This window comes from Astatotilapia calliptera, chromosome 15 (genome assembly GCF_964374335.1).
Source record: "Astatotilapia calliptera chromosome 15, fAstCal68.1, whole genome shotgun sequence".
Classification (NCBI taxonomy): Eukaryota; Metazoa; Chordata; class Actinopteri; order Cichliformes; family Cichlidae; genus Astatotilapia; species Astatotilapia calliptera.
Genome location: NC_137436.1, coordinates 15,231,241 through 15,245,087, shown reverse-complemented (window position 1 = coordinate 15,245,087; position 13,847 = coordinate 15,231,241). Strand labels below are relative to the sequence as shown.

General features: G+C 42.7%; 1 protein-coding gene across 2 annotated transcripts in view; it reads left to right on the top strand.

Moving 5' to 3' along the window:
- The window catches only part of dusp10 (dual specificity phosphatase 10), a 24,648-nt gene extending 10,801 nt beyond the window's left edge, over positions 1-13,847 (top strand). Inside the window, exons 1-4 of one of the 2 annotated variants that reach the window (XM_026142824.2) lie at positions 4,253-4,647; positions 5,718-6,547; positions 11,456-11,824; positions 13,120-13,847. In XM_026142824.2, the coding sequence (XP_025998609.1) occupies positions 5,764-6,547; positions 11,456-11,824; positions 13,120-13,385 (1,419 nt within the window). In that variant the 5' untranslated portion in view covers positions 4,253-4,647; positions 5,718-5,763 and the 3' untranslated portion in view covers positions 13,386-13,847. Of the gene's footprint in view, positions 1-4,252; positions 4,648-5,717; positions 6,548-11,455; positions 11,825-13,119 lie in introns of those variants that run through there. The other variant, XM_026142825.2, reaches the window with a different exon arrangement.

Below are 13,847 nucleotides of genomic sequence, written 5' to 3'. Positions count from 1 at the left end.
CAGAGTCACTGGGAAGCCAATCAGCTTTGATCATCTGCATCCATTTATAAATAACTGTACAGACTGCTAATAATAGAAATGATAATACATGCTCTGCGTTGTTTCAGGTTGCCAGCGAGGATAAATAGAGTGCTCAGATTATATTTGGGGTTCGAAGCCAACGAGACCCTTCCACCACAACATAGGTCCCCGTCGTTCAGGGGCTGCGCAGCCAGCCAACTTGGCACTTGCTTAACAACACTCCTGCCAAAGACACCTACTTATTGCCACCAATAATACTGCCACCCCATTCTGCATACAGGTCACTTGTGTTGCGTTACACAAGAAGGTTAATCTCTTTTATTCTGCTGTGTTTTAGCACTGAAGTTCAGTCTATCTGTGGTCTGATCCAGGGAAAATTACATTTATAGGTGATCACATTGAAAGTATACTATTACATACTTAGTAGATCAATCTGGAGCCTTCATGTAGCATCACACAAAGGAGTGTTACTATTGCTAAATATTCGTTATATAATTTATGTCTACATATAGGTTTTCTAGGATCAAATTCAGGTACATACCAAGGAAACCAAGTTTAAAACTACATGTATTTTAAGACACTTATAATTTAAGGCACTTTAGACTTGGCCTGATTTTTTTAGACCCCTATTCCTTTTTTTATTTAGAGTCTATTAACCTACAAATGTTCTCATTCATTGCATTCATTGTAAAGAGTATGTTTCACCTGTGTCCCTTTTGGTAACCTTTACCTCTGAAAACATGTTCACCTAATTCATAAATGGCTTGAGATTCAGTTACAGTTCAAGCATTTCGTGTTTGAAAGGAGAGTTGCTCAACAATCTCAAGCTTTAATGTCAACTGCGTGAGTCCATGAGTGGGTGAGTGGAGATATTCACCTGTCAGAGCCCAAAGGAGGAGTTTGGAAAGGTTAGAAAAGGGTGAATGGAATAAGGACTGGGTCTGCTATCTTTAAACATCTGCCCACACTAGTAAGTTGGTTTAACTTGATTTTAGCGATATGTTGGATGGCTTTTTTTTTTTTTATATCCTTTGAGTTATGTTCAGATGTTGTACATCTGGATTTAAATTTCTGTATCAGACTCCCTGTTAGATCATGACTTATGGTTATAGGGCTGTTAAATATATCTACCTCTGAGTAAGGGAGGGTTGTAAGGAAGATGATCATATGCTGTTGGAGAACACGGGAACTTGAAAGGCAGGGGTGTTCCAATCTGTAGAACAAGAATGAGCAATTAAGTGTAATTATTAGGGTGGGTGGGTATTAGTATTATAGTATTATATACTGGTATAAGACATGAGAATATCCTTTGAAGACATTTCTTTTAGAAAAACTGGTCCCCAGAGTTACAGAAAGATAAACAAAATATGTTAGATGAGTGTACATAACCCCTTAAGTATAGCACCAACAGTACTTAGGACACATAAACAGCTCTAGGATATTTGATTACAAAGGCAAGAAATAATTTTCTGACTGGTGGCATGAGTGACTTGCTGACTGATACAGAAAACTGCCGAAAAACTAGTCAAAGTGTGGACATTTAAGATGGTTTTTGAGTTATCCCCTAAGCTAAGTCGGCCATTTTGGAGCACTGTAGGGATGTAAAATTATTAAATGTAATGGCTGTTCTCAGAAGACTTGAGGTCAGACACTTTTTACACAGCAATCTGAATTTAAATGATGATTAGTTGAGTCAGAAAAACTGTGGACACGATTTAGTACTGTGGTTACTCACCACAGAATTGTGTGCCCTACCTCAGTGATGTAAAGCGAGCCTGAGTAAAGACCAAAGAGCAAATTAGAGGAGTCACTGGAGCTTCTTAACATTTCTTATGAGTCGGTTTTTATGCAAATTATTAAGCAGATGAGGTGACTACCCCGGAGAAGCTTCTGCTATCCAACAAGCCATCACCACATATTTGAGGCAATGAGCAAATCAACGAGCTTATAGCCATCATTGGTCTTCTTTTACAACACATGGATGGCCAGGTGCGTTACTTACCTGGGGAAAACCCGGTACCAGGGTCCACTATGGGAAGAAAGCAAGCTGGCAGAGGCAGTGTGATGTTTTGAGCAATGTTCTGCTGGGAAACCTTATTGATGTTACTCTGACATTTACCACTTACCTAAGCATTGTTGCAGACCATGTGCAATATTTCATGGAAATGTTATTCCCTGATGGCTGTGGCCTTTTTCAGCAGAATGATGCACCCTGCCACAAAGCAAAAGCGGTTCAGGAATGATTTGAGGAGTAAAGCAATGCGTTTGAGATGTTGATTTTGGTTCCAAATTCCTCAGCTCTCAATCCACTTGAGCGTCTGTGGGATGTGCTGGACAAACAACCCACCTCGAAAGGATGTGTTGCTAACATCTTGCAGTTCAGGCCTCATAGGTCACGGCTGTTTTGCCAACAAAAAGTGGACTAACGAGGTATTAGTCAAGGTGGTCATAGTGTAGTGCCTGATCTAAGAGAAAACTTAAAAACACTTTTGGAGAGGCCCAGTGCTTAAACTTGATTGGGCTTGAGCCAATTATGACCAACATGCTGTGACTATGGCTACTCGGGAGCAGCTATGTAAAAAAGAAGGGCCTAAAATTACGCTGTTGTCTTTGTATGTGATTACTGGTGCTATAGGAGGCTCAAAAAGGCTGTTAAATCTAGGTTTTAGAGGCACTTATTTTATCCTGTGGCACTTTCAACAGTTCAGTGAGTACTTTCAATAAAGATGTGAAAGATACTGTGACTTGTATTAATGTTTGGTGGAAGACGATGGTGAACAATGTGTCAATCTAAAGAAAGAAACAATGTATCATTCTTTTTTACAATGAAGATCTAAACCAAGACGTGGACAAACTATCTTTTCATTCTCTGTTTCAGTAAACCAGTTCTGGCAGTTGTGTAGCATTCGCTTAAGCCTTTCTGGGTTGGCAATAGGCCTTTTTTTTTCAAAACAGACATCATGACTTGCAGTAGGAAACAGGTGTTGTTCTTGTTATTTAAATGTCTACTGCAGGGGCGGGGCTTCCTAGAAAACGAAACACTTCATATGAGAGGTTAACTGACCACAATGGAGATCAGTGAGAAGATGCAGTGTTATTTATATTTTGGTCTAACTGTGTACGTCTTCAGTCTGTCTCACCAGGAAGACATTTATATTTTTGCACTTTCATATGAAAACTAGCAGAAATACTTCTATGCAGAATGGAAAACAAAACTGGCTGCTTTATTACCACCACAGCCGGCTAATCACAACAGGAACTGTGTGGTACTGTCAAACTGTTGGTTTTGGAAAGTTATTCGTATAAACGTTAAGTTATACACACCCCTACTAAATCGACACAGGGAAGGTGGAGGATTGGGTGTATTTTTTAAATTAAATTATGTGATAAACAGCTGAACAGACAGCCATCACGGCAGGGACGTTATTGGGATTTTTAAAATGGGATGGCACAGGGGGCCCCACCAGAAATGAGAACATCTGATCTGAAATACATCACATGTGACACCCTGTGCCCTCATTATAGACAGTGTGTGTGAAACATGACAGGGGCACAAGATCCTAAAAACAGCTTCTCATTAACTTTAAAAATCAGTGAAAGAAATATTTAGATTCTTAACTTAAGTCAGTTATAATTCTACGTAAGTACAACATCAAAATATATTTAACACACCTAAAATAAAAGTGAAATTATTGACTCATTAATGTGTTAATCTAATTAGCCAATCCTGCCAAGACAACTAGCTGAAGTACAAAGTGAGCATCAGAATGGGGAAGAAATGTGATTTAACTGGTGTGGGATGGTAGCATTTCAGAAACTGACCAAAATCTTAGAGGAATGTTTCCAACATCATGTTGAGTCTGTGCCACAAAGATTTAAGACAGTTTTGAAGATAAAAAGAGGTTCCAACCTAACAAAGCGGTCGCTCAATGTAGATTTTAGACAAATGATGAGACACATAGGCTTTAAAATAAATTATATAAAGTAAAATACTTCTATCAAACACACAAAACAAGCATAAGTCAATTAAAAACTGAAGCAACACAGCAAACAAATTTTAAAAAGGAAAAAAAATGATGTTATGGCATAACCTAAACCTCTCTTTCAGTAGGCTCTTCACTATAAAACACTATAATCTGAGAAAAGAATCAGCTTTTCCTTTTCCTACGGTTTAAACACTCTATTAAACTCCAATAAAGCTCAATTAATGCTGTTTGCCTTCTTCCTCGAGCCTCCTGGAGAGACTTTTGATTGGCTGCCAGTGACATCATCTGTACGCGCGGACCGGAGGCCGTTGAAGCGACAACCGCTCCCCCTCCCCTCTCAGCCAGCCACAGAGAGAGGCAAGCAGCTCGTCCAAATCCCTCCCACCGCAGGGCCGGCCCTGGATGTACGAGGAGGATCAGATGTAATATTAATGAAGTCGCGCATTGGCTCGTACTCGCGTCATTCCCACTGCGCGACTTCTGTAGGCTGGCAGACTTCCTTCAATATTATTTCTGGACAGCAGGGTAAAAGTACTAAAAAATGTTGCCCAGCCACAACACTGGGACGGACTGAATGGAGGCCACGTTGTCGGGGAGCGGAGATAATAAATCCGTCTACGGTCAACCGCGACACTCACCGGTAAGCAGAAACGCAGAGCAAGTTTGGGAATCAGTGGCACAAGTTGTTCTTGAAATGCACGGTCATAGAGATTTCACGCGATTCCATAATTAATGAAGCAGAATATTCAATTGCTGGAACCATTTTGAGTATATATATATATATATCTATATATATATAGTGTATGTGTATGTGTATGTGTGTGTGTGTGTGTGTGTGTGTGTGTATTATAAATTCTCTCTTATTTTATAAGCCCCGCAGGCTTAATGGGCTTCAGTCCTGACAAATGCGGCAAAGTTACAATCTGTACCTTATTTTTCTTTATTTTTATTTTTTATTTTTTTGTTTAAATCAGTCATCCCGTATTAATCTTTTTAGAAATTATTCACGGCGGTGGTGTGAAATTGGATTTCCTTCAGTCTGCAGCTCATCTGATCAGTTAGTCTCCTCCTGAAAGCCATATCACATTCTCGGCACGTTCTCATGCCGGTTTTTTCAATGAATTTGGCCATGAATGATTTCTGCTTTTGCTGAACCTGCACCGTGCATAAAGGATGGCAGCGGCCGGGACAGGCAAAGCTCGGCGGGTGTCTTTACATAATATGCCAAGATGACATGCTTTTAAAATGCTCAGGCTTCTGATCCAAAGGAAATGCCACCCTTCTTTTTTGGTACCCCGTCTTTCCATTTGGGTGAGACAAAACTGCAGCGTAGCATTGATGCAGTATTTTATCTTTTTTTCTTTCTTCTTCTTTCTCTCTTTACCTCTTCCTGTTTTTGAATCAGCCACACCAGAGTTGGGATGAAAAATTAAGCATCACTCACGTGTGTGCGGTATCTGGGGGATGATTCATATTAATTACACCCAACAGTGATTCAGTTACAGGAGAGTCTTGATGATTTAACTGTTTATTATTAGTGGCCGGTCTGTCACACCTAAATTTTCCCACCAACTTGGGTGTTGCCCTGCAGGTGTTGACATTACTAATATTTGGCTTCTGCAGCCGTTTCCTAGTTTGCATGGTGTTCAGACAGACGAGGGGACGTCTTCTCGCAGCCGGGATTAATTCAAAAACTTATCCTTTCCACAGAGCGACTTGTTGAGTTCTCCGTGAAAGTCCAGTCCTCGGTCTCCCCATGCCTCCATCTCCCCTCGACGACAGAATTGTGGTGGCGCTGCCAAGGCCAATCCGACCTCAGGAACTCCAACTACGCCTGGACACCAGCTACCTGGACTCCATCACCACCAGCAGCATCGACAAGACCGTAATCAGCACCACCGTGGTGAAGATCCGGGCGACGGCCAATCTTGTAACGTATATGCCCTCATCCAAGGGCTCCACGCGCTCATTGTCGTGTGGATGCAGCAGTGCCAGCTGCTGCTCTGTCACAACCTATGAGAAGGACAGCCAGAGCCTCAGCCACAGCCAGGTGAGCGCCAGTAGCCCCAATCTCAGCTACGCCGGGCCCCCTACCCCAATGGTCAGCAGCCATGAAGCATTAAGTGCCCCCAGTCTCGCCCCTGGCACACCGAAGGCCCTAGCCACCGTGAGGGTCATCCACCCCAATGAGCTGGCCAAGCGGATAACCTGCTGTCCCATGGGTCACCCTGTGGGGCCCGTGCCGGTCATCATTGACTGCCGGCCCTTCATGGAGTACAACAAGAGCCACATCCGGGGGGCCGTGCACATCAACTGCTCTGACAAGATCAGCCGGAGACGGCTGCAGCAGGGCAAGATCACTGTGCTGGACCTCATTTCCTGCCGTGAGGGCAAGGACTCTTTTAAGGGCATCTTCTCTAAAGAGATTGTGGTTTATGATGAGAGCACCACAGACCCGAACCGGCTGACATCCACTCAGCCTCTACATGTGGTCCTGGAATCACTGAGGAGGGAGGGCAAGGACCCAATCATCCTCAAAGGTAACACTTGAAGTAGAAGCATCAAAGTGGGAGATAAGTGAAAAACAAGCAACTAATGAGGGCTTTCATTTACAAAAAGGGGGTAGAAACCGCAATTTCATGGGGTTTATTCTGACTTTGGAGGGACTCTGTAGCAAGTGTCTGATTTAATCAGCGCTAGAAGCTTAGTCGCAATATAAACTAACATGAAACAAATGTGGTAGAATAATAGTGTGTTTAAAGCCTCCTAAACGTTTGTCTTTATTGTTCGGGCCAGCTGATTTTCTTTCTTTCTTTTTGCCTGTCACCACAGCGTTTTAGTTTTATCACCCAGTGAGCTGTGGACTTAAGCCTCACAGCAGTTATAACACCACAGATAACAGCTTCTGCATCCACTGCCTGCATCGCGCTCATGCATAAACATATGCACACGCTCTTTAAGAGCTTTCTATATGACTCGCTCTCACCTTTTTTTTCCCCTTTTATTTTATTTTTCTGTTTTTTGCAGAGAGCTAGAAGCAGCTGTTATTAAATAAGGCAGCCTGGTGAGATAGCAGTCCCTGGGTCATTGCCATGTTTTCTATCTTTGGTTGGTGTGTTTGAAGCTGGAGAAGTATGTCGTATTTGGTGGGTTTGGGGGTTGGGCTGCGAGTGTTCCTGTATGCCTCCCAGTCACAGCCTAGCCGTAAGATCACAGCACCTTGATCTCGTCTCTTCTCGTCTGTTGCTTTCACTTGTTCCTCTGGTCCTCCTGTGTACTTTGATAGACGAGGCTTCTCCTCAGTCTCTCATCCTGCACGGGTGTCTGTCTGAAGCTGCCTCAGTGGGAGGAACAGGCAGACTGTCTTGCTCTTTCTTCCTCTGGTTTAATTCTTGCAAAATGCGAGCATCCTCTCTGCTAAAGGGGATCAAATAGCACAGGCTCACTTTCCTCTACTTTTATCAGCATCGGCGATGGCTAGTTTCTGCCTTCTCGTCACATGTGCATTCTTGCCTGGAGCCTTTATTCCATTCTGCATACATGCATGTTTTATATTATGTAATATTTCACTAAAAACCGTTAACATTTTTTTTGTTGCTGTAAGGACTTTGCTGCTGTAATGTGCAGCCATCATTATTCTTTACTTCCTTAAATTATTTGTAGAAATGTGTTATTTCAGGCAGCAGTAAAAATAACACATCTGGAACATACTTGTGCAAATGCTGTTGAATAATTTAGCCAGAGTCTGTTATTTTAGAGCTACCAAACATGTCTCCATCATGATTTATTGTAAATATGGCCACGGTGTGTGTCTCTACTTCACTGGAAACACAAGATCTTCTGTCCCCTGCCCCGCTGCAGCTAAAAGCAGATATAGGTTACACCTAATCCGTCAGAATTGCCATAAACAGCATGTCAGTAGTGTTGGAGGGTTTAGGGTAAGGGCTGGAAAAAAGCAGGTCTGTGGTGCGAGAGGCCTTGCGAGGCAGAAGCGGTAGCTTCTGAACAGGAACTGAGCCAGTGGCTTATGAAAGTGATCGAGACACTTCTCGTGTTTTTCACTTTTGTCAGTTTTAGTCGCAGATAATGACAGACAGTCACACTTGGCAGACTTCATCTCACGGCACCGTGCTTCTTCTGGGGGTTCTGCTGTTCTCGGTTTACTATGAAAGCTGAATTTGAGAATAAAAATATGCTTATTCAGTTTGAGCCAGAACTAATTTGCATTGTTCACATTCTCATTTGCATTGTGCGGCTAGCTAAATTTGTTTTTCCCAAATATAGATTAAAATGGCAGATATTTGCTTGTTACTAATGTTTAATGGAGTAATAATAGAGTCACAACAAATTGCAATAGAGGCAGCTTTTATTTACAGCTAAATATTTTGCTTTTGTGTGCAAAGGAATGTGTATATCGCCCAATGTTTTAGAGCCTTTGTTGAATTTTTGCTCTAAAACTGGGAAAGCGACTCTGAAACGCTGTCATCTGCACATTAATACCCCTGTTTTAGTGTTAATTTTGGTCTATACCAACTCGTGATGGATAGCTTTCCCTTTAACCTTCCCTAATGCTTCCGTAATGTGGCTTTATTTTGACGTTTAACTGAAATCAGCTTCCCAATACGGTTACTCAAAAGAACGCTGTTATTATAATAATAATGAGTTACCTCTGCGCAGTAGAGGTAAAAGTAAATGGTCAGATTACATTTTGGAATTTTTCAAATTTAGGTAAAGCGCTTTACTAGTCCCTAAGGACCCCAAAGCGCTTTACACATCCAGTCATCCACCCATTCACACACACACTGGTGATGGTAAGCTACATGTAGCCACAGCCACCCTGGGGCGCACTGACAGAGGCAAGGCTGCCGAACACTGGCGCCACCGAGCCCTCTGACCACCACCAGTAGGCAACGGCTGAAGTGTCTTGCCCAAGGACACAACGACCGAGACTGTCCAAGCCGGGGCTCGAACCGGCAACCTTCCAATTGCAAGGCGAACTCCCAACTCTTGAGCCACGATCGCCCATTTATGATACACAGTCATTATATATATACACCCTGGTAGTACTGGGCTGGACCTCCTTTTTGCCTTCAGGACTGCCGTCATTCTTCATGGCATAGATTTGACAATGTGATGGAAATGCTCCTCAGAGATTTTGGTCCATATTGACATGACAGCATCACACAGTTGATGTAGATTTGTTGCACATCCATGGTGTGACTCTCATGTTCTAGTACCTCACAAATGTGCTCTACTGGCTTTAGATCCAATGACTGTGCAGGTCTTTTGAATACAGTGAACTCATTGTCATGTTTAAAAAAACAGTTTGACATGATTTTAGCTTTGTGACATGGCGCGTTATAATGCTGGAAGCAGCCATCAGAAGATGGTCCTTAAGGGACATGGTCAACAACTCACAGTAGTATTTTAGGATGTGGTATTTAAATGATGCTCACTTAGAGCTAAGGGGCCCAAAGTGTGTCAAGAACATATCCATCATGATATTACACAGCAATCGCCAGCCTGAACCATTGATACGAGGCAGGAAGGATCCATGCCATCATGTTGTTTATGCCAAACTCTCGGCATGCCATCTGAATGCCGCAGCAGAAATCAACACTCATCAGACCAGTCAGTGTTTTTTTCCAATCATCTGTTCGATTTTGGGAGCCCATGGAAATTGTACTCTCAGTTTCCTGTTTGTAGCTGGAAACAGGAGTGGCACCTGGTGTGGTCTTCTGCTGCTGTTTGCATACTTCAAGGTTTGACATGCTGTGCATTCGGAGAGGGTGTTCGTCATACCTCAGTTGTAACAAAGGGGTATTTCATTCATTTTTGCCTGTTGCAGTACGGTCTTTCTTCTTCTGGCATCAACAAGGCATTTTCAGTCAGAGAGATACCGCTCACTGGATATTGTCTGTTTTTCATACCATTCTCTGTAAACCAGAGAGATAGTTGTCGGAAAATCAAAGTAAATCAGCAGCTTGTGAAACACTCACTTCTGGCACCAATAACCATGCCTCGTGCAGAGTCACTTAAATCACCTTTCCTTTCCATTCTGATGCTCAGTCTTCATGCTTCAGTGCATTTAGCAGCTAAGGGATAACTCCTTCATGAGCTGGTGGAGACCAAAAGGAGAGCTAAAAGTAGAACAGGGCTTATATTCTTGAGAATGTTTAAATGATAAAGTTTGCTTGATATAAATATGTGTTTAGTCTTTCTGTTGAGAGATAATAATCAGTGAGAGGAAAAAATGTCCTAATAGTTTTATTTCTTTAGGCAAGGTTTTTCTAAATGGCTATAAAATACAGATACAATATAGCTTTAAAAAAATAATTGTAAAATATTGTGATTTCTCTAATCTATATAACAAGAGTTGTACACCCGATACAAGTGCTTTACCTGCACCGCCGAAAAAGCCCATAAAAACATTAACATCATGAATATTATTCATCTTATTATTAAAATTGGTCACTCTTTTGGGCATTTTCTAAAAAAAAATCTGGAAATGAACTCCATTTCAGTGGAAATTCCCCAAGGTGTTTGAGCGTTGAGCTTGTTGTTGCAGGTCCTGTGAACACTTCCCCTTCTTATATTTACCACAGTGTAATTACTACCATGATAATGAGGGCTTGGCGACTATCATACCACGTTTAGGGTGATGTCTTTGTTTAACAGTGGGGCTGCTTCACGATGGAAACCGACAGTTGACAGGAGTGTCACCTGCTCTCCACCACAGGGGAAGTTGTATGGTTGTGCGATGACCTCACATGGCATTATGTCAGCTCTTGCACTGTGAACAATACATGAACTGATACTTGGACCCCTCCCCAGAGCTCCAGTGCTGAAGGGAACCTTTGGCTGATGGTATCACTGGTGCAAACAGGTGCAAACCGGTTATTTGGAGAAGTGAAGTGAATAGTGTATTTAAAACTCAGTGCACCTATTTACCTTCACATTAACAGGTAAACAGATGCGCCTGTGTGTACATGAGCTAGTGGAAAATGTCCTGCAGGCAACTTTGGGTCTGGTTTTCAAAGCAAGTTCACTTGGCCAATGGCTTCATCCTATTATCTAAATGCAGCATTCAAATTAGAACCAAATATAACAGTGGCGTCTGGGGTTTGTAATGTTTTCAGGGCTTCAGAGCTTTTATCTGCTTTTATCAGATGTGTATGCAAAGCTTGGTTGTCCTGCTTAGCTGTTTCGTGTTTCATGTGGTGGTCAGACATATAAGCATGTTTATTTTTAGCAAAACTGCGCTCCTGTGGGAATTGAGCCTTCAACCCGTGCCATGTCATCTTCATGCTCTATCTGCTGACACCAAAAGGGTCCAGTCTGGATTTAGAAAAAACAAACTGAAGAAAAAAGTGTTGTTTGAGAGTTTAACTCATTTTTTTTGAAGCATTAAACCCGCCCTACATCAGCCTTTCTCTCTCCATTCACAGGAGGCCTTAGCAGCTTCAGGCAGAGCCATGAAAACCTGTGTGAGCACTCGCTGCACCTTCACGAAGGCTTGGACACGGGCGCAGCTGCTGGCCTGACGGGGGCTCTACCTCACTCCCTGCCCTCCACCCCGGACATAGAGAACGCAGAGCTGACGCCAATCCTGCCCTTCCTCTACCTGGGGAACGAGCACGACGCTCAGGACATCAAACTGCTGCAGCGCTTGAACATCGGCTACATCCTAAATGTAACCACCCACCTGCCGCTCTACCACTATGACACGGGCCTCTTTGTCTACAAGCGCCTGCCTGCCACCGACAGCAACAAGCAGAACCTGCGGCAGTACTTTGAGGAGGCGTTTGAATTCATTGGTATGAAAATCACCTCTTAGCGTCACAGTACACATTTGGACTCAAGCTCGGCCATCTCACTGGGAAGCTGGCGTATTTAAAAAGTCACATGACATAAAACTTTCACTGCTGGTTGCACAGAGCTGTCAGCAGTTAAACAAACAAAAATGTTGGTTCATAAACTGTCTACATTACAAGAGCTCACATTGTGTCATGTGAGGTTATCGCGCATAGTATAAAAATAATCTGTATGTAATGAGTACTTCCTTTTGTGTGTTTTCTTGTAAATCTTCTCGTGACTCACACTTATTTCTTTAAATTCTAGTGCAGGAACCGCTTGGTTAAAAAAGGAAAGGTCATGAATCATCCCTCTGACACTGGAATAGTTGGTTTAGAGCAGCTCGCTCTCACGTCCTTTGAATGCATTCATTTTATTTTCTGAAGGTTATAGACAAAACCTCAGAAATTCGGCATTGTTAGACGGATTCAAAAGAGTTTTTGTTTAGTCTTGGGTTGAAGTATTTGTAAAAAGGATGAACTCATTCACCTTTTTTCTCTCCCTTATCTTATTATACATACTCCAGTCCCCTCCACGCAATTAAAAATGTTAATGTTAGGAACACAAAGGGATATTTTATGTAAGGAAACAATAGTGCTGTTTTTTTCTCATATGGATGACTAAAGTTTGTTTAAACTGGATGGCTCACATAGTCTGAGCTGATCTATTGAAATTTCTTTGCTGCCTGAAGGGAGGAAGGTCCTAGATCTAACTCACAATCAAAAACTCCACTTAGCTGAACTGAAGGTTTCAAAAGAGCTCCATGTCCTGGCATGTTGGATCCAGTGAATTCGATCTGTAGTTGATGTGCTGCTGTAATGCAGAATTAACTCTTTCCTCATAAAGACGACATTTGACGACCTGCCCCGTACCCCTAATGACGAGTTTTTAAACCTCTGTATATATCAATAAAGATGAGGTTTGATGACCATTAGAGTAGATTCAGGGTCTTTCCAAGGGTAGCTGCATAGACAGAGGCCATCCTCAGTAACTTCTTATGCAAATCTAGTCATTTTGTTCTCTAATAAGGCCTGAAACATGACAGAAACCCCTCAGTTCAGAAAAGAGCCTTAAAGGTAGCTCCTAGTAGCATTTCACGGTGTAAAGACTGAAGTAGATAAAAACAAAACCTTATAATCTAAAGTTCAGAAAGGTTTACTCTCTGAACACCTGAAGGCACAAAGGAAGGTTCATTATCCAATCATGTGTGATGACTGGACTTCCTCATGGGCTAACTGTTTCCATGTTCTTTCTGCAGAGGAAGCACACCAATCGGGTATGGGCCTCCTGATCCACTGCCAGGCAGGCGTGTCTCGTTCAGCCACCATTGTGATCGCCTACCTGATGAAGCACACCTGGATGACCATGACGGACGCCTACAAGTTTGTCAAAACCAGGAGGCCCATCATCTCCCCGAACCTTAACTTCATGGGCCAGCTGCTGGAGTTTGAGGACGACCTCAACAGTGGAATAACGCCACGAATCCTCACGCCAAAGTTGATTGGTGTGGAAACCGTCGTCTAGATTAACCTCTCGACCACTCCCCCTCCAATGCTCGCACTTGTACCAAGTCTCCATCTGCCAGCGGAGACTGGCTGATCTGAGCCAATTTGGAGTGTGAGAGTCGCCGAATTTTTCTTGACTCTTGAGAATGCCAAAGCTCTGGGTCAGTGGCGAAGAGAAATGCCAAAAATCCCCACTGTTTGGACCTGGCTGAAGTCCCAGAGGAGAGAGCTAGAAAGACAGGAAGCGGTCGGTGGCGAGCTTTCCACTTGTGACTGCAGAGGAGCTTAAATGACGGAGAAGGAAATCTGTTTGGAAAAGAGATTCTGTGCGCTTAGGGGTAGATATTGACAGAAGAAACTCTTAAAGCTCACACTGTGGCACACAGTTTATGTTTGCAGACTCAGGCGGGGTTGGCCACGGCAGTGCCTGTCCAAAAAAAACAAACAAAAAAAACAAATAAAGACTTGTTTGGTGTGTTAA